Consider the following 20,287-nt stretch of genomic DNA (forward strand, 5'->3'; position numbering starts at 1 on the left):
ATCAATGTCTGGGAAGGCCCTTGCTACAGCCTCTAGCAATTTGCATTTAGAGAGGAAAACAATAATGGAATAGTCCTTGTGGCTAACATTAATTGAACACTTACCAAGTACCATGCACTGGTCTATGTATTATTCAGTTTATTATTCAGTTTTTAGAATAAACACTCAGTTATTTATTCCTCACTAGTCATAAAAGAGAAGGGAAAAGATTTTCTATTAATAACACAAATTTTACAGATAAGACAAAGTCCAGAAAACCTTTCTCACTTCTCCAAGGTCAAACCCTTGACAACCAGTCAAGCTGTGACTGAACCTAAGCAGCCTAGCACCTCAGGTCTCATTCTTAACCACTTTCTATATTGAGAGTTCTGTGAGGACAGAGAAACTAATCCCAGAGTCATATCAAACAACCAAAAGTCACATCTCAGCGTTCTAAGCTCAGCCAAACATGTATGGAACAGCGATTATGGTCCAGAAAGAAAAACACATGAATAGATGACATAAGGCCTACTCTCAAGAAGTTTATATTCTAGAACAAGGCAGACAAACCAAACAATTATTGAGATGCACATACTAAGAACCTTGTATTAACCACGATGCTTAGATTCAATACTCCATGGGAGCTCAGAGGAAGAAATGACAAATTTTTATGAATGGAGCCCAGCCAATCATTGGAGAAGGTGACACATGTTATCTGACTATTGAAGAAAGGTGGATGTTTGCCAGAAAAATAAAAGAAACCCAAGGCACAGGTAGCAACATGCAGGTTTGAGGAAACATATCACTGTCAGGGAAAGAAAACAGATCACTCATGGGGAGGAGTTGAGGTAGGAAAATCAGACTGAGAATACGTTGGAAAAGCAGTGAAAGGCAAGCTAAGAATTTAGTTTTTAGTTAACAAGGACTTTCCTGGGGGTTTTCACATGTATTTTCAGGAGCAGCCACTCCCTAGTCCTCACCAACTTCCCTGTCCCCTACTGATACCCACAGCACCTACAGATCTCGGCAGCAGCATCACTTTCTCAGGAGCCTACCCTGCTTTGGAGATTGCAACTTAGCAGACTCCAATAGCTTTTTTTTTCTTCTCCTTATAGTACTCAATGGTCACCAATTTTACTGTAATTATCTGTGTACTCTCTGTATTCCCAACTAGACAAGAAGTTCCATGATTCAGAGCTTTTTCTGATCATTCACCACTGTATTTACAATGTCCAGAACAACTCGTAGTAATTAGTAAGCACTCCATAAATGTTTGATGAAATGAATATAAAAATAACAGTTCATACCCTCTGGCATGAAATTTGACCAACAAATATTATTATGTACGAAGCCTGAACCTGCCCTAAAAGGGTGTATGAGAAGGAGAAACTTTTAATATAATTTCCTTGTGAAATGCATTTCAATCCTATTGGGAAAACAAATGTAATTGTGTGACACAGTTCACAATGACAGACACTTTTCATTTACACATTCCAAAATTGAATTATACTCCGGGGAGATCATTAAGAAATGCAAACACATTTATCTCCAGCACAAGATTAAACATGCAACCTTGAAGTAAGAATCGTATGTTTTATAAGTAAACCTGTTTAAAAGAGGATCTGAGACTAAGAAACTGTTGGAGAATTTTGCAGATGAAACACATCACATTTTCGAGCTGTGCAGAGGAAGGGTGACAATTCAGCTGGATGTATCCAAAAGAGAATTTTGCCATACTATGGAGAATGCTGTCTTCAATGAAGTGAAATTGACTTTTTTAAAAAAAGGGAATTACATTTGATGCTAAGTGAAGGACGAAGTATAGCATGTTCAGAGAAAGGGGATAAAAATGGTTAAAAGTCTGAAAAGTATGGCTTATGAGGCCAGCAGAAGGATCTAGAAATATTTGGCTTAATATAGGGAGGACTTGGGGATGATATACCTCTGTTTTGCTGTGGAGGCTCCATAAAGATACCTGTAGGGTCTGGCCAGCCTAAGGGCAATTGGTATCTCCTCTTCTTGTCTGCCCAACACCCGTCTTTCCAGTGGGAACTGCCTTTCCTTCACACCACATGCTTTTGGTAAAGTTGGGAGTCATGATGCCTGACCTCTGCCCAGTAACCAGGATGTGTCGTCTCCACACCACAGTGACTGGTTAAGTGAAGAGTGTTTGACTCAAGCAAAGCCAACGAAAGTTCTTCCATGAGAAACAGCGCTTAGGTTTCTCTTCCTATGGACTTGCGTGTTAAGGATGGTTTAAGATTTGTTGCCTGTGACTATTTTTCTTTCCTGGTGGAAGAACCCAGCCTAAGAAAAAATCTAACAAGAAACCAGAGCTGATGGACAGCATAGGGACAAAGAGGGACAGATAGAAAGAGAGGGATAGACATAGGGAAACAGAGAGGGAGGTAAACAGGGAGAATGAGAAGGCAAGATGGAGACAAAGAGGAGGGGGAAACAGAGAGGGGCAAACTTAAACTAAATGACATTGTTCAAATCCTTATAGAGAGCCATGTCTGAAGCCAGACTTTTCAGTTATTTGAACAATCAATTTATTATCTGCCGCATGCTGCTGAAAGAAACATTGCTAATAGATCATCCAATAAGCAAGTTGGTAAAAATGTTACATTCAGGTAATTCACTGGCATATATATAGTACAAGCCCTCTTCAAGGGCATACTTAAATTGTAAACTCAAAATATATTCAAATAAGTCTGCTTATTACATATGAAATCACTGGCATTTACAGGCAGTTGCTATTTACAGTGGTTACCTCAGGTTATGCAGCTGTGGAAGTGGATATTGAAAGAACTGGGGACATTTTTAGTTTTACTTGTGAACTGATGACCTTTTTTTTACAATGCTCAGGTATTATTAATATTGTGACTTTAAAAATCTGTGAGAATTAGAAAAGGGACTGTTAGAAAAAATCAAATACAAGCTTGTGAACAGGGAGGAGGTTAACCAAGATCAATGTGGGAGTGATGCACCCATAAGAGATGGTGAGGGCTCCCTTGAGGGAGAAGTGAGTGTGCTTGGTGAGAAAGCAGAGAGAACACACTGGTCAGGAAGATTTCCATGCTCCCTGGTTTGTTCTGACCTCAGAGGGGACTTCCAGCACTGAAGCAGAATGTTCTCAGAGAACTGAGGAATGCGCCATTCTAGCAACATTTTCAGCTAAAAGGCTATTGTGGATGGACTTGCATTTGAGAAGGTTACCTTCTAGCAAAGGGAAAATTGAAGTTTAAAATGTATATTACAGAAATTAGTAAAAGTGAAGGCTCCCAACCCCAGTTCAACTGACCATCCACTCTGGCCAGCACTACACCCTATGCCCTACCCCTCAAATAACCAACTGTTAATGGTTTGGTGAAAATTCATTCATGTTCTTTCTTTTTCATTCTCAATCTCTCTTTTTCTCTCTCTCTCTCTCTCTCTCTCTCTCTCTTTCTCCCTCTCTCTCTCTCTTTCTCTCTCTCTCTTTCTCTCTCTCTCTCTCCACACACACTCATGTAAACCCAGATACATGCATCTCTATATTTATTTTATAAAAGTGGAATTATGCTAAGCATTATAGTCTGCCACTTGCTTCTTTCCCCCCCCAACATAATACAACAGTGATATCTTTCTAGGACAACACGCGTCATTATTTCTCATGGTTTTCAATGGCTGTCTTATATTTCACTTTTAAAACTAGTACTCTGTTATGACTACTTGGTTAGTTTTTATTCACCACAGAACTTTAGATCTTAAAAAATCAACTGTACTCTAAAGCTTTTAAAGCAGTTTTTGATCTCCTATGACCCATACTAGATGGTGCATTTATTTTAATTATACTTTGGAAATTATTTTTAAGGAGGCAATAAATTTTTATTAACATAATTCAATTCTGAAAGCACCAGGAAGCACAGTGAGCTAAGAATGGGAGTTGGGAAAATGCATTTTGTAATACTAAAGGAGTTCTACATTTTGCTTTGATCCAGGAGTCTGCCATCTGAGAGGAGTTACAAATCAAAGTGAGTCCTCTTGTTCAAAGGAACTACCCCTTGTGACTGATCCCAGAAGACTTGTAGCAGCTCTAGAGAGAAGGACATGGCATACTGCCAGGAATAACATGGTTAACAAGGACATCACATCTCATTGAGACATTCACTCTGTGCTTTGGCCCAGCCCAGCTGAACCAAACTGTTAGCATGGGAAGAACACAGCAAAACAGACACTAGATGATAAATAAAACCATACTCTTCCAGGCTAAAACATTGCCCTGCAATGTTCAGGATGGACCCTCCAGCACTATGAGACAGGGAAAGCTGGAGACAAGCTGGAGGCAAGATCCCCAAGCTCCCCAAGGAAAATAAAACAAAAGAAACCCCATCTGATATCTCACTTATGGTATTGGAGTTGTTGACATCCACTGTCAGAGAAAGAAATGCAATTATTGGCATGACTTTCACAAAGAGCATGTGCTGACCACTCCATTTGTTCAGTCCTGTTTGCCAAATACCTAAATAAGTATTTATGCAATGACTGGTTAATGGTCAACCTCCGCATAACAATGCAAGTTCTTTGAGGGCAAGGATCTTGCTCAAAGTTCGTAGCCTTGAGCTTCCTCCCATTGGAATAGAAAGACATTTAAGAAGAAAGTATAGACTTGATTTTAACTATAATTACACTGAGTTCTACGAAGGAGAAAAATGGTTTTGATGGAGTCAGCGAAGACTTCTGCAAAGAAGAGAAGATTTAGCTAAAATCTGAAAAACATGCAGGAGAGGAGGGGCAGAGGAGCTTTTCAGGCAGAGGGAAAAGCCAAGGCCTCAGGTGACTGAGCAGAGAGGCCTGAAGAACTAGAAAGAAGGCCAAGGTGACTCGGCCCTGGGGGTGAGGTTAGGAAGAGGGTGAAGGGAAGCTGGGGACATGGACAGCAAACAGAGGATGAAAAACCCTGTATGAGTCTGGTCTTGATCTTCAGTACAATGAATAGCCACTGAAGGGTTTTAAGCAAAGGAGCAACAGTATCAGAGCGGCATTTTAAAAAGATGACTATTTGATCTTGTGAGTGACAAGTAGATGGTGAGGGAATAAAACATATTTGGAGGGAATAATTAGGAAAGTGTTGAGTGGTTTATTCAAGAAATGATATTACTTTGGACAAATGATAGAGAGAAATAGACTAGGATCTCTTTAGGAAAGAAAATGAGCCGGACTTCTCATTATTTAAATGTAGGAGATGAGGAAAGACTGCTCTTAGAATAACTACCTGGTTTCTAGATGATGCAGCTGTTGGAGCAGCTATTCACTGAGGAGGTGCAAGTTTGATGAGAAAGATCATGAGTTGTACAGCTAGTTACAAGAAACTGACATTAACAACAACATCCAATAACATGGAGTACCATGACAAGCTGGGCCAAAGTGATGCCTTAAATGGATTATCCAATTTATACCTAACTGCAGTCACACAAAATAGGTGCTACCTCCTCAAGTTTTAGAGATAAGAAAGGCTTACACTCAGAAAGGCTTAATCACTTATTGCCATTCTCAGAACTAAACATTTTAAAAGCTGGGATTTGAACCCAAATCTCTTCAATTCTAAAGCAGATGGTTCTTAGTGACCAATTCATCCTGTTTCATGATAACTCATACCTACTCAGGAAAATTTTCCTGATTTGAAAAGTATGTAAGCATAAATCTGAAGCCAAACCTTTCTAGGAAACCTCTAGACCTTCTCTCAGGGCTGTGCAAAGCAAACTCTCCACATCGGACAGTTGATTCTACACTTTCTCCCATTTTTTTTTTCATGGCTGACTGGCTCTTTTTCTTACTCTTGCTTTTACCCAGGCCTTGAGATTACCTCAGCTGCCCCCATCTCCCCTGCCTGGCCTTCTCCAAATTCCTGTAGTACTTTCAGTCTCACTACTCATTTTTAACAATGATCATGTGCAAGTTACCCAGCAGGATTTCCATAGATTTTCTACTTCCTTACATTGTATTTCCTATAATAAGAACTTTCATATAGTGTATCTTGACTGTCTTTAAAAGTCTTTTATGTCCTGAAGTCAGATTGTTGTAAACAAGCTAATAAACACAAATTTCCAACTATTACATGCCATGGGTCTGGTTGCTTGCCATCAGTTCAATTTTACCAGAGTCATTATCTCTAGCTATAGAGTGGAGTCTCATTATACATGCATTTAACTTAAGCAAATCCAACTATACGTTCTTGACAGAGCAAAAGAGAAAGCAATTTAAATAGAGCAGGCCATTATGCCTGCCATTCCAATCAATGCACATATGTCCCATGAAATAGGAGACGAACCTGCTGTCCCCTCAACTGGTTTCAGTCTCTAAGTACCTCCCCCAGTGTGATTAATTCTCTGGGAAGACTGTGATGCTAGCGTTTAAAAGTCTGTATGTTAGATATACCACAATCTCTAGTTTCAGTCAACTACTTTTCCTAGTCATCAATTCAAAAGAACAGTGATTGTCTGGGCACAATAGCTCACATCTGTAACCCCAGCACTTTGGGAGGCTGAAGCCTGAGGATAACTTGAGCACAGTAGTTCGAGAGCAACCTGCGTAACATAGTGAGACTTGTCTCTATAAAAAATAAATAAGAATAAATAAAAATAAATTTTAAAACAGTGATCTATCTCAAGACTGGAGGAAAACTTGGGTTTGTTGGGCTGCTCAAGAGACAGTAAGAAATCATTGTCACTGGTAATTCTGATTACGTGTGATTTGTACCCCACATTTTTCTGAGAGCTAACCCCTAAGATACGACTGCATTGATAACAGCATATGTTTGTGTAATCATCTGACTTTAGATTGCATTCTACCTTTATGGTGAAATGTAAATTATCAGGAATTGGAAAATGAATAGTGATGATACAAGTGATAAATACATAAATCTGTGACAAACGAGGCAAAGATGGAAATCATTAGGTCTCTTGAAGTCAAATATGAAGAAAGAATAAAATTATGCAACAAGAATGAAATTCTAGACGTGGGTCCGAAAAATATAAAATTATTGGGAAGTTTATTATCATCTGTAACTTTCTGGAAAAGAGTCTCCACAATTCATGCACATACACAAATATGTATATCAAATTGTTACAGAAACATATTTTCAAGAAAAGGTTATGTTCAAACATAGGGCATTTTCATTCTGAACCACCCCCGTTGCCCTCTGGGAAGATGTACTCATTCATGATGCTTAGCTTCTTCAGAATTTTGTTCATGCCATTAGTATAAAATGTAGAGCTCTACAGTAAACTTGATTGCTGACATCTATTGCTATTTAGATGGCAAACTCCTTGCACACAGGTCCTAGGTCTTACTAATCTGCACATCTACAGTGCCCCAGAGAGGACCTGACTAAAAAGGGGGCCTCTGCAAAGGCTGGAGAGTGACTGTATAACTGAATTACCAAATTTACCTCTCTGAGATTCATTCCTTCTAATGAATAAGAAAAGGCAGACACTGCTCAATATCCATCAAGTCATTGTCTCCAACACAGAGCTCCACTGTGCACATTGTTCTGTCCTTACCTATCCAGGGAAATGCAGCACAGGTGAAAAATCGATGCTGTTGTGAGCAGGACGTCCAGAGATGTCCGAACAAGACAAAACATCTCCCCATAAATCCAGATGTCTTGAACCAGCTCAATGGCACCAAAGGGCATCACCAGCACCGAAACCAGCAGATCCGCAAAAGCAAGAGATACAATGAAATAATTTGTTTTTATTTTCCTGTGAGTGAAAAAATGTAAGAGAGGAGGCAGGGGGAGGAATGAAGGGAAAAAGGGGAGGGAGAAGAGATCAAGAGAAAAAACAGGGAAAAGGGAAGCAAAGAAAGAAGAAAAGAAGGGAGGGGTAAAGAGGAAAGAAAATGTCACATGCTTAGCGTATTCCGTGAGATTCAGTTTCCCCTTCTGTAACATGGCTGAGAAGACCCAGAAGGGTCCAGCCTCTCCTGACTTCTCCAGACCTACCTTATACCAAAACCTCCTTTTTCCTCCCCTTTCTGGCCACTCTGCGCTAATCTGAGTTCCCCTGCACATACAGGTCCCTTTTGAGGGCCAATGGAGATGCTCTCTCTTCCAAGGGTTCCCTAGTTAATCCCACCCACCCATCAGTCCTTGGTTGGGCATTCTCAGGAAACTCTCTCAAGGTGTGCCCTGTGACTGTAGAGACAGTCCACCATTTTACACTAGTAGACTGGCTACTGTGTACTCACATTTATAACACTGGTCAGAATTGCGCTTTTACACTTTATTTGCATCATCATTAGACGTGTGCATGTCTTACTTAGAGAGGAACTGCTTCATTATACCCTTTTATGGCCCAGAGGCTCTCATCCCAGGCTGTACACTAGAATCATTTGATGCATTTTAATAAATATTGATGCTGAGGTCTCACTCCAAATCAGTTAGTTCAGGCACCCTGGGGAGTTAACACCTCTCCCCTCAAAGATTACCAGATAAAATACAGGATGGCTGATTAGATTTGAATTTTAGCAATAAATAAAACTTTTTGAACATAACTATGTCCAAAATACTACATGAGACATACTAATATCCCACGATGATAGTTTTTAAAAGTGCTTCAGGTGGTTCTAATTGCAGCCAAAGTTGGGCCTGATGAAGTAGAAGTGCAAAACACACAGGTTTAATTTCTAGATCTGTCCCTTGTCAGCCACATCTTCCCTAAACCATTAGTAAAATGGGGAGGTTAGATTATATGTGCTCTCAACAATTGTATATATAGTGATCACAACTATAAACACATTTGACAAAGAAAAAAAATGACAGGATGGAAATACACTGAAGCGTTTACACTGGTTGTATTAGAGTTGTAGGATTAATTGCAATCCCTTTATCATTCCTTTTATTTTTAAAATATTGTTCCCATCAATGCTTTCTTTCTTAATTACAAATTAAAATGGAAATGTTCACACCCAACTCTCCAGGGACGGCTCAGAACTCCCATGTTTCCTCAAAAGGTTCCCTCCTGCTGCTCACCTGAGCTGCCTGTCCCAGCACACAGCCACCATCACCAGCAGGTTCCCCAAGATGGCCATCAGGATAACCACCGAGAGAAACGTGAGCAGCACGACCTTCTCCACTGACCCGAAACCCTCCTTGGAACTGAAAGACACACACGAGCACAAATAATTGGATGAAAGTCTGGGACACAGGAAAGAAAATTTATCTTTTCATCATTGACCTTCAGAAAGGTAACTTCACCATCAGCTGCTGACACATATATTTATCATGCATTTAATGTACACCAAAATCTGAACCTGTCACTTAACATTTTTTCCTGGTTAGCTCCTATATGTAAGAGGAGTATGAGGCTTAGAGAGCTGAATTAACAAGCTATTTTCCATCCAAGCACTTGTGGCTTTCCTTCAGGGCATTTAGTTCAACTAGCATTCAGACATATGTGGTTGATTCCTGTTTTGTGCACTTACTCAATTAGATTGTAAAAGCTGAGTGAATGAGTGATAGTAACTTTGTAACTGCAGGAGTAGCCCAAACTGGTCCAAATTTGTGTATAAAATGGTGAGTTGTGTTTTAGTTGCCATGGACCCCCAGGTTGCAAGTTAAACTGACCAAGCCCAGATGAACGAAGCATGCAACCAACCACAGGGTGGAACCTAAGTGCTTGGACCAAGGCATGGGGACCAAATAAAGAAGTGGACATCTCATGGCATGATCCATGATCCAATCATATCGAGCCGTAGCATCACCTTGTGGCATAATACAGTCACATCATACCTCCTGGCATTAACTTAATCACAAGATCCAATCAGATCACACCTTATTACCCTCTGCCTATAAAACCTGCCATAGCCCCCAGCTCAGGGAGACAGATTTGAGCTTTGCCTCCTGCTTCCTTGCCATTCAACTTACAATGAAGTCTTTTTTTTTTTTTTTTCCTCAAAAGCCAGGGCCATAGTATTGGCTTCTATGAACATCAGCAAGGAGCCCACTGCTTGCTCAGTAGCAACTTGAACCAGTTGTTACTGAGCAAGCCACTTTGCATTCATACAGTTACTTGACTTGAATGCAAAGCCATTTTATTACAGTGTCCCATTCCAGCCCATGCAGAAGCCTCTGCTTACAGGTAGGTTCTCCCAGAGAAAAAAAAGATTGTGGTTTGATGGTTGTTCTTCCATCAGTTCACCTGGACAAATTGAATTCAGATTCTGTGAAGTCTGTTGGAAAGATAGTAGCCAATAAATAAGCTCAGTGGCTCCTTTCACCACCCTGATCATTTCTTTTAGTGCCCACAATATGTCATTGTCTTCCCAGTTCAAATTTGTGTTCTTGTCAGTTTCAGCATCTGATTTAGTCTACAAATGTTGCCTTCCCCATGTAAACTCAGCATTTTGTTTTATTAACTTGAAAATGAAGATGCCTTTTCAATGAAAGCATGATATCTGCAGATTAATATTCAGAAGATATATGGATTTTAAAAACTTTTAAAGTATAATAAAACATTCTTTTTAATGAAGTTTCAAAGAATCTTAAAACTCCTAGACCAGGGGTGTCCAATCTTTTGGCTTCCCCGGTCCACACTGGAAGAAGAATTGTCTTGGGCCACACATAAAATATACTAACACTAACAATGGCTGCTGAGCTAAAAAAAAAAAATTGCAGAAAAATCTCATAATGTGTTAAGAAAGTTTATAAATTGTGTTGGGCTGCATTAAAAGCTGTCCTGGGCTGGCTGTACCCCGACAGACTGTGGGTTGGACAAGTTTGTCCTAGACCCAAACCCCACATTTGAATATGGGAAAGAAGAGCTGACTTGTCAGAGCATGTTAGTGGCTGGTCTGGGAGAGGCTGTTTGTTCTGTGAGCCCACCAGTGAGAACACAGGGTTCCAAAAATCAAGAATTGTCTCATCTTTCCTGAGCTCTTTTGACTGAAAATAAAGATGCATGGCCCTCTCCAAATGGAAGCAGCCTGCAAAGTCCTGGCTTTGGCCTTGTCCAGAACTTCTGTTAAGCTGGCACAGAAGACAAGGTGCCAAAAGGAATGAGGAACCAGTCTGGTAGTGGTTGGAGAATGAGAAAGTCCCTCCATTCAGCTGAGAAGTGTTTTTATAGGCAGTTTGATAGATTGTTTTGGCTGGGGTTCAGATGAAAAGAAATTCCAGATATGCTCATCTAAATCACCCTTCTACACTTAAGTTCTAACTATCAGCAGTACAAATATTAGATAGAGAAGATTTAATTCAGTGAGGAAAATGGTACACTTAGGAAAAAGACCTTAACAGACTAATGTAGCCACCAAAAACTCATTTGATCTTACGTCATGTTAGTTGAGTTAGGCACTAACAAAGGAGGTGATGGTGGTTCTCTTCCCTGTCCTTCTCAGAGTCTCTGACTCACAGCCCCTCTGCAACTCATCTCCTCCAACCCCAGGGCCTCCGGATTTGAGGTGCCTTCTTCCTAGAATGATTCTTCAGTGACTGACTTCTTGTCATTCAGGTCTCAGATTAAATTTAACCCCCAGTTAATGTACCACAGCCAACAAACATTTTTCATTTTCCTTACAGTATTTACTATTATCTGAAAAGACTTATGTCATTGACAGTTGTCTATGCCCCAATTCCACCGATTGACTTTGGTTATCTTTTTCGCTACAATCTCCAGTGTCTGGCACAATCTCTAGTCTAGAGTATGTATTAATGTACATGTAATACTACAAATTAATATTACATATATAGATGATGGCTTACATAGTAAGTGCTCAATTACTTGCTGATTCAGTGAAAGAGAGATATATTGTGCTCATAATGGTTGTATTTATTATTCTATGTCTTTGAAGACTGGTTGAAAGTATAGAGATTTCAACTAGAGAAAAGAAGGCCCAGAGATGAAATGCAAAATCTACTTTTAGCTATCTGAGGGCTGCCATTTGAAATAAGAGTAGATTTACATATTCAGTCATTCAACAATTTCTGAGCACCTCATCTGTGTTAGGCATTGTTGCATGTCCTAGGGAAACAGCAATAAGAAAAACAGAGAGCAAAACAGACAATAAACAGATGCACAAGACAGTATGTAACATGTCAACTGTAACAGTCCATGGCAAAAAAAAAAAAAATATCTAGGAGGGTAAGGAGGACTGGATGGCCCATGGGGGATTGCAGGCTGGCTATTTAATAAAGGATGTCAGAGAAAGCTCAATGATAAGGTTATCACAGGTTGGGAGGCTAAGACCAGTGGGTGAACTTTAAGCAGTGGTTCCCAGCCTTACCTGCATATTTAAGTTACCTGAGGAGCCTTAAAAAATGCTGATTCTGGGAATCCACCCTCAGAGGTGCCGATTTAATTGGTCTGGATTGCAGCTTGGATAGAGAAATTTTTAAAAGCTCCCAAATGACTCTGATGTGTAATGAATTAGAGTCACTGACAGGGAAGCAAGATTTAGTACTAGTTAATAAGAGCCTTCTAACAATTCAAGATGGTCTGCAATAGCTTCCTGGTGTTGTTTGGTGCTCCCTGGCATAGAACGTGTTTAAGAATACCCGAATGGCATTGAGATACTAATTTGCACTCATTAGGATGGCAGTTATAAAAAATAAAACAACAAACAAAAAATAACAAGTGTTGGTGTGAATGTGGGGAAAAGGAAACACTTGTGCATTGCTGGTGGGAATGTAAAATGCTACAGCCACTGTGAAAAACAAGTTTGATGGTTTCTGTAAAGGTTAAATATAGAATGCCTATGTGATCCCGCAATTCAATCCCAGGTGTGCACCCAAAAGAATTGAAAGCGGGGATACAAACAGGCACTTGTATACCAACGGTCTATAGCAGCATTATTCACAAGACCCCAAAGGTGAACACAGCCCAAGTTTCCATTAATAAGTAAGTGAATAAATAGAATGTGGTATATACATACTACAAAATTTTATTTCTCTGTAAAAAAGAATAAAGTTGTTGTTGTTGTTGTTTTTGAGATGGAGTTTCACTCTTGTTGCCCAGGCTGGAGTGCAATGGTGCGATCTTGGCTCACCGCAACCTCTACCTCCCAGGTTCAAGCGATTCTTCTGCCTCAGGTTTCCAAGCACCTGGGATTACAGGAGTACGCCACCATCCCTGGCTAATTTTGTATTTTTAGTAGAGACGGGGTTTCTCCATGTTGGTCAGGCTGGTCTCGAACTTCCAACCTCAGGTGATCCGCCCGCCTCGGCCTCCTAAAGTGCTGGGATTACAGGCATGAGCCACCACGCCCGGCCAGGAATGAAGTTTTGATACATGCTACCACGTGGATGAACCTTAAAAATAAATGAAACAAATAAATAACTGAAATAAACCACACACAAAAGGAGAAGTATTGTGATTCCACTTACTTGAGGATTCTAGGCAAATTCATAGGGAAAGAAAATAGAAAAGTAATTATCAGGAACTGGGAACACAGGGGAATGCGGAGTTATTATTTAAGAAGTATAGAGTGTTTGGAATGATGAAAAAGTTCTGGAAGTGGATAGTTGCAATGGTTGCACACCATCATGAATGTTCATTTTTTAGCTTTTTATTTTAGATCCAGGGGTACATGTGCAGGTTTGTTATACAAGGGGTTTGGTGTACAGATTATTTCATCACCCATGTAATAAGCATTGTTTGATAGGTAGTTTCTTGATCCTCACCCTCCTCCCACCTTCCACTCTCAAGTAGGTCGCATTGTCTGTTGTTCCCTTCTTTGTGTCTATAATGTACTCAGTGTTTAGCTCCCACTTGTAAGTAAGAACATGCTGAATTTGATTTTCTGTTCCTCTGTTAGTTTTCTTAGGATAATGGCCTCCAGCTCCATCGATGTTGCTGCAAAGGACATGATCTCATTATCTTTTGGGGCTTAATATCACTAAATTATATTCTTAAAATGCTTATTATATATATAAATGATAAATTTTGTTATTTATATTTCAGCATTATATAACAAAAGAATTCCTGGATGACCACATATCAAGATACTGTACAGGGCTCCTGTACTGGGGGCAGGCTGGCCTGGCTGTTTTAGGTCGCTTTTTTATCTATGGCTTATGATGTAAACATATCCTTATAATACGAATTCTCCATCAACAACACCACCACCATTTGAATAATCTCTCTTGTACTGTCTTTCCTTTTGTAAAAGAAGAAAACAGACTCACAGCGTCTGGGATGAACATCTCTGGCTCCAGAGAAGGTACATTTTGAACCAAGCGGGAATGTCAGGGTTAGAGAGCACCAAGTTCAAAGTAATGGTTCATTTGTGGCATGCCAATTAGGAGTTAGAAATAGCTAAACTTTAAACTAGGAGTGACGAGCAAAATTTAAGCATAGAAGAAGCTTTTTTAATTAGGCAGAACTGTCCGTTGAACTAAAAGTAAGTCCAGTAATGACAATTAAAATAAATTCCAAACCACTTCTGCAAAATTCATGTTAGGTCCTTGGGTTGCCTCTGACACCCTCAAGCAATCCTGTCAACCACAACCAGATAGCTTTCATCTGGCTGAAGAGCTGTGCACTCCACTAAATTGGTTCGTCGACAGCTATTCTTATGAGAAATTTTACTTTCTCTTCTTTTTTGCTTTCTCCGTGATCTTTTGATCCATTAATAAACTCCACAAACTTGTGGACTGTGTTTGACATTTTCTTTGCTCTTAATGAAAGAAAATATAAAGACACAAATTCTGGGTAAATTTCCACATAGATTAGTATATGTGAAAATGGATTGTGAATGATAAAGTATGATAAATAAGTGGTTATTGTTATTAATAATGATAGAGAAAATAGTAAAGGAAATCTTAGGTTATACTTTGTCACACACACACAAGCACTCTCTCTCTCTCTCTCATACTTTCTGGAGAGTCAAGAACATTTTTTATTGTTATTTATTTATTTATTTTATTGTTGTTTTTTTTTTTGTTGTTTTTTGTTTTTGAGACGGAGTTTCGCTCTGTCGCCCAGGCTGGACTGCAGTGGCGCAATCTAGGCTCACTGCAAGCTCCACCTCTTGGGTTCATGCCATTCTCCTGCCTCAGCCTCCTGAGTAGTTGGGACTACAGGCACCCGCCCCCAAGCCCAGCTAATTTTAATTTTTTTTTTGTAATTTTTTAGTATAGACTGGTTTCACCATGTTAGCCAGGATGTTCTCGATCTCCTGACCTCGTGATCTGCCCGCCTCGGCCTCCCAAAGTGCTGGGATTACAGGCGTGAGCCACTGCGCCTGGCCTTATTTATTTCTTTTTGAGACAGAGCCTTGCCCTGTCCCCCAAGCTGGAGTGCAGTGGCACCATCTCAGCTCACTGCAACCTCTACCTGCTGGGTTCAAGTGATTCTCCTGCCTCAGCCTCCCGAGTAGCTGGGATTACAGGCATCCGCCACCACCCCCAGATAATTTTTGTATTTTTAGTTGAGACAGGGTTTCACCATGTGGGTTAGGCTGGTCTTGAACTCCTGACCTCAGGTGATCCACCCATCTCAGCCTCCCAAAGCGTTGGGATTACAGTCATGAGCCACCGCGCCCACCCTTTGTTGTTATTTTTTGTGGGCTTTTTTGAACTGGTTTTGTTCATGAACAGCTGTGTGACTTCAAAAAATTCACTTGACTTTTCTGAGCCTCAGTTTCTTCATGGATCAATTGAGAAAGTTAGATTAAATTTATCATTCATCAGTTATGTATTGAGTGCCAACTATATACCAAGCACTGGGCTGACTACTAGATTCAAAAGTAAAGAAAATGGACAAAGTTCCTGACCTCATGGGGTTCGCAGTATGGATGGAAACAGACATAAGCAAATGCACAATTAAAGAAATAAATACAGTTTGTGATCAGTTCTTCTGAGTTTCGTTTCCCAAATGTTAATGTTTATATTAATCCACTAAGGATCTTGATAAAACACAGATTCTGATTTGTTTTTAGGTCTGAGGCAGGGTCTGGGATTCTGCAGTTCTCACAGACCCTGGGCATTGCTGATGCTGCTGGTTCCTGAGTCACAGGTGGAGCAGCAAAGTATGAAAGGCGTAAACATGACATTATGATAGAAAACACGCTGGCTTAGAAGGAAATGTTAGGTGGTTGGGGAACACTGGAGGTGACATTCAGCTGAGTTCTGATGTATGCAGAGAATTTGGACGTGAGAGGAACCAGGATAAGTGCATCGCATTCAAAGGGAAGAGCAACTGCAAAAGCCCTGAGACAGAAACGACTTTTCATGTTCACTATCGCAGGAGAAATGAGCAAGGGATTAAGCATCTGAGACGAGCTCAGAAAAATAGTCCAAAGCCAGACCCCGAGGGCTTTTTTGTGCTCTGGGGAGAAGTTTATGTTCTATTGGAAGATCAGTGAGAAGACACAGAAGTGATATAAGCAGAGTAATGACATGGGGGGTGATAATATGCCAGGGGTTTCTGCAGGAGTCCAGGTAAAAGAAGATGGTAGCTAAACGCAGCATGGTGGCTGGGGAGATGGAGAGAAGTGGGTGGAATAAAGGTTTATTTGGGGAAAAAAGAGATAGATAAGAAAAACAGATTCCACAAGTGAGTGGAAAGAAGCACAAATAAAAGCCATATTTTAGAATTGCATATCTGAATAAATGTTGGTACAATTTAATGAGATGGGTGAAACACATTAAGTGTGAGATACCTATAAGATATTCAAGTGAAGACGTCAAGTAGGCAATTGGATGTGTGTTTGTCTGGAGCTCAGAAGGGATGACTGGACAGGAGATACACACTTGGAATTGCCAGCATTTCTACAGGATTTAGAGAACTGAGGAAGGATGTGATCACCCAAGAAGAGGGTAAGGGTATTGATGAACGGCAATACTGAGATGTGCAGTAGAGAAGGTAGAACCAGCAGAGGAGACTGTGAAAGACTATCCAGGATGTTTTGGGGACATCAGATGAGAGTGGTATTTTGGAAACCAAGAGGAACATTTCAAGTGAATATATGTGTGTATAATATACATATAATATAATAATGGAAACTAGAGTACTTTTTCTCTTTGTCTTTGTATGTATCAAACTTTGCAATAAAATTGTTAGACCAGAGGGCTCCACCATTGCACCAATGATCTCTGCAGTAAGTGCCTCCTCTCCCACCTGTTAGGATTGTCATGTACACAAGAAACATTCTTGAAAATATACACAACACATCCACAAAAGATCCCATTACTTCATATCCAAGTATTTTTTTTCACCATTCCTGCCCAGGCTTGCACAGTCTTTTGCAAAGGAATTACATTTAAATTAGAGAAAATAATGTTTCATTTTTTTACCAATCAACAGTTAGGAGAAGAGTACAAGGGCATTCTGACTTACAAGAGAGCCTGCCTAAAATTGAATTATTTTTTTCTGGTGAGAATTTTATTAACCTTAAATGTAAGGTCCCTAGTGGTTTCTATACTGATAAAAGATTGAATATTAACAAAGAGAGAGAGCCTTAACGTTCCACTCAGCTTGACTAAACTTTAGACAGCCTTCTTCCTGACTCCAGGCTCTGAACTCCCTTTTCTTAGAGAATTTACTTTAGAAAATTTGTAATTGCAAATTCTTTCTCTAACACTTTGAGATGTAAATGAGATACTCACAGTTTTACAAGCTAGGACTGTCATTCTCAAGAACCTGGGAGCCATCCTTTTGAAAGGAAATCATCAATAAGTATAGTGCTCTTATCTCTCAGTCTGTGTGGGAGGGTAACAGCCTAACTTAGGTGGACACTTTGTTCCAAGTTGTAAAACTATCTCTTGTCATGAAGATATGAGAAAGTTTACTTATCCTTTGGGTAAGGCTAATTAGGTAGGATATTAGGTAATCCCTTCCTCCCACTCCATTTCTTAAAAACTCTCCTACCCTTTGTTGTAGTGAAGTTGAAGTCAGATTGCATTCTGGTCTCTCTCCCTATTGCCATAGCCTTGGAAAAGAAAAATGTCATCTTTACCTGTTTAACTTCATCCAATGCAATTTTTGTTTTGACAGTATACATCATTTATTACAAGTACAGATGCTCCTAGACTTATGATGGGGTTACCTCCCAGTAAACCCATAGTAAGTTGAACACATTGTAAATGGAAAATGCATTTAATGCACCTAACCTACAGAACATTGCGACAGCCTAGCCTACCTTAAATGTGCTCAGAAAGCTTACATGGGCCTAGAGTTGGGCACAGTCATCTGGCAGCAGATTACTCTGTAGAGTATAGGTTGTTTACCTTCATGATCACCTGACTGATTGAGAGTTGTAGCTCACTGCTGCTGCCAGGCATGGTAAGATGGTATCATACAGCATATTGCTCTCCCGGGAAAAGATCAAAATTCAATATTGGAAGTACAGTTTCCACTGAATGCATATTGCTTTTACACCATGGTAAAGTAAAAAATTCTTAAGTCAAACCATCATGTTGGGGACCATCTGTAATTATATGTGTGTGCCTTCTTCATTACCTTCATTACTGGCCATGAACAAAACCTGAGTTTAACCTATAGGAGAGATAAACTCAGATAATAATTACATTGCTAATATGACTTATGTAAATTAATTTTTCAAATACTTCTTTATTTAAAATAGAAATAACAGAATCCGTGAATATGTTGTTTTTCCTTATAACAAATAACCTGAGCAATACTATGTAATCGTTTTAAAGTATATATCATTTCCTTTAAATATATGCACTCTTTCCCCCCAGGTTTCTTGAGAGACTAAACATACAAATGGACAATGGCCAGACCATGCGTAACAATAAAACTCCAATGGACAATCTTTGGCAGCCAGCCCAGAACGATCAGGACTTGTTCAACGACTGTGAGCTAGCTTCCCCCTTTTTTAACCCTCTTACCTGCTTCCAACTCAAAACTAACAACAGAACACCAAATATGCTGCTCCCCAAAGCAATTACATAAGAGCCTCACTGCTTGTTAGTGCACCTCCTGCTTCATTGTGCCAACAACCTCCAATCAGAAGATACCACGAGCCTTCTTTTCCCTGCTTATAAAGCTTTTTTACTCCCCTGCCTGTTCTTTGAGACTTTGCTAAAATCCAAGGATGGTGGCGGATCCTCTTGCTTTATCATACTCTGAATAAATTGCTTCTGTTTGTTCTCATCTGTGTGGTCTTCGTTTATTTCCATATTCTAAATGTGTTCTAGATGTTACACTTATTTGAAATCATATATTTTTGCATTAAATAGAAATTCTTTCTGAGGGAGAAAATATTTCTTATGATTTGGCTTATATTACTTTGGGTTCTTGCACTTAGTTCTCAGGTCTCCCAGTTAACGTTTTTTCTTTTCTTTCTTTCTTTCTTTTTTTGTTTTTTAACAGAATGCTTTAAAAAAATGAGGATTAAATAAGATAGTTTACATAGCCTCGTTCCATAATATGAAGCATCAGAGCAGCGGTGCTTCAAAATCACCAGCAAACACTAGGATCATCTGGAGGGCTTGGTTAAACACAGACTGCTGAACCCACCCACACTTTCTAATTTAATGCTTCTGGGGTGAAGACCAAAATTTTGCATTTTTAGTAAGTTCCCAGGTAATGCTGATGTCGATGCTGGTCTCAGGACCACACTTTGAGGACCACTGACCTAGAAACTTACAAGGGATGCCCTTAATCTTAACCTCCATTCTGCCTTTGCAAATTATTTTCTTCTGCTTCTCACTTTGAAATGTCTTCCTTGGAAGTGAGTTGATTTTGACACTGATGTACTGAGCACCTACCATATGGCAAACAATGCACCTGAAAGATTTTTCATGTTGGCTAATTCAATCTTCACAATTATCATTATCATGTGATGTAATATCATAATGTCCCTTTTTCAGAAGAGGCTGGAGCTCAGCATGGTTAAGAGACATAATGTTTTGTAACTATTAAGTGGTAAAGCTGGGATTTAAACCCACACATTTTTATTACAAGTCCAGTATCTCTCCTGCTAAATTTTAAACATGCTCACTTAGAAGTGAATATATTTCCTTTAAAAAACATGCTAAAGTTTTGCTTTTTGTCTAGAAACTTAAGACTCAAAATACTGATGATGACAGCTTAATATGTGTTGTTAAAAGTGCTGGCTATAGAAAATGTTAGGAGAAAAAAGGAATAAACCTTATAGGATGGAAATTATGTATAATGGAGTTTTTATGTAATTCTAAAATAATTCTGTTTGATTTTTTTGAAAACCCTACAGACAAGGACAGGAGGGTAGGGAGGTGGTTGGTGCACAGCTGGTGAAGGTTAGATAGTTTTGAACTGCAAACATGCAGAGTAAAATTCTGGAGGCAAAATCTTAATAGACTTTTCAAGAACCTCAAATA

General features: G+C 39.5%; 1 protein-coding gene across 11 annotated transcripts in view; it reads right to left on the minus strand.

Moving 5' to 3' along the window:
* HTR4 (5-hydroxytryptamine receptor 4) overlaps nt 1-20,287 on the minus strand; it is a 192,092-nt gene that overhangs the window by 87,236 nt on the left and 84,569 nt on the right. For 9 of the 11 annotated variants that reach the window (XM_028849828.2, XM_078004496.1, XM_078004491.1 and 6 more), the window contains exons 3-4: nt 8,996-9,121; nt 7,524-7,724 (exon numbers count right to left, since the gene is read on the minus strand). In XM_028849828.2, coding sequence (XP_028705661.1) covers nt 7,524-7,724; nt 8,996-9,121 — 327 coding nt within the window. Of the gene's footprint in view, nt 1-7,523; nt 7,725-8,995; nt 9,122-12,894; nt 13,271-20,287 lie in introns of all 11 variants that reach the window. The other 2 variants (XM_078004500.1, XM_078004499.1) reach the window with 1 other exon arrangement.

Source organism: Macaca mulatta, chromosome 6, assembly GCF_049350105.2.
Source record: "Macaca mulatta isolate MMU2019108-1 chromosome 6, T2T-MMU8v2.0, whole genome shotgun sequence".
Classification (NCBI taxonomy): Eukaryota; Metazoa; Chordata; class Mammalia; order Primates; family Cercopithecidae; genus Macaca; species Macaca mulatta.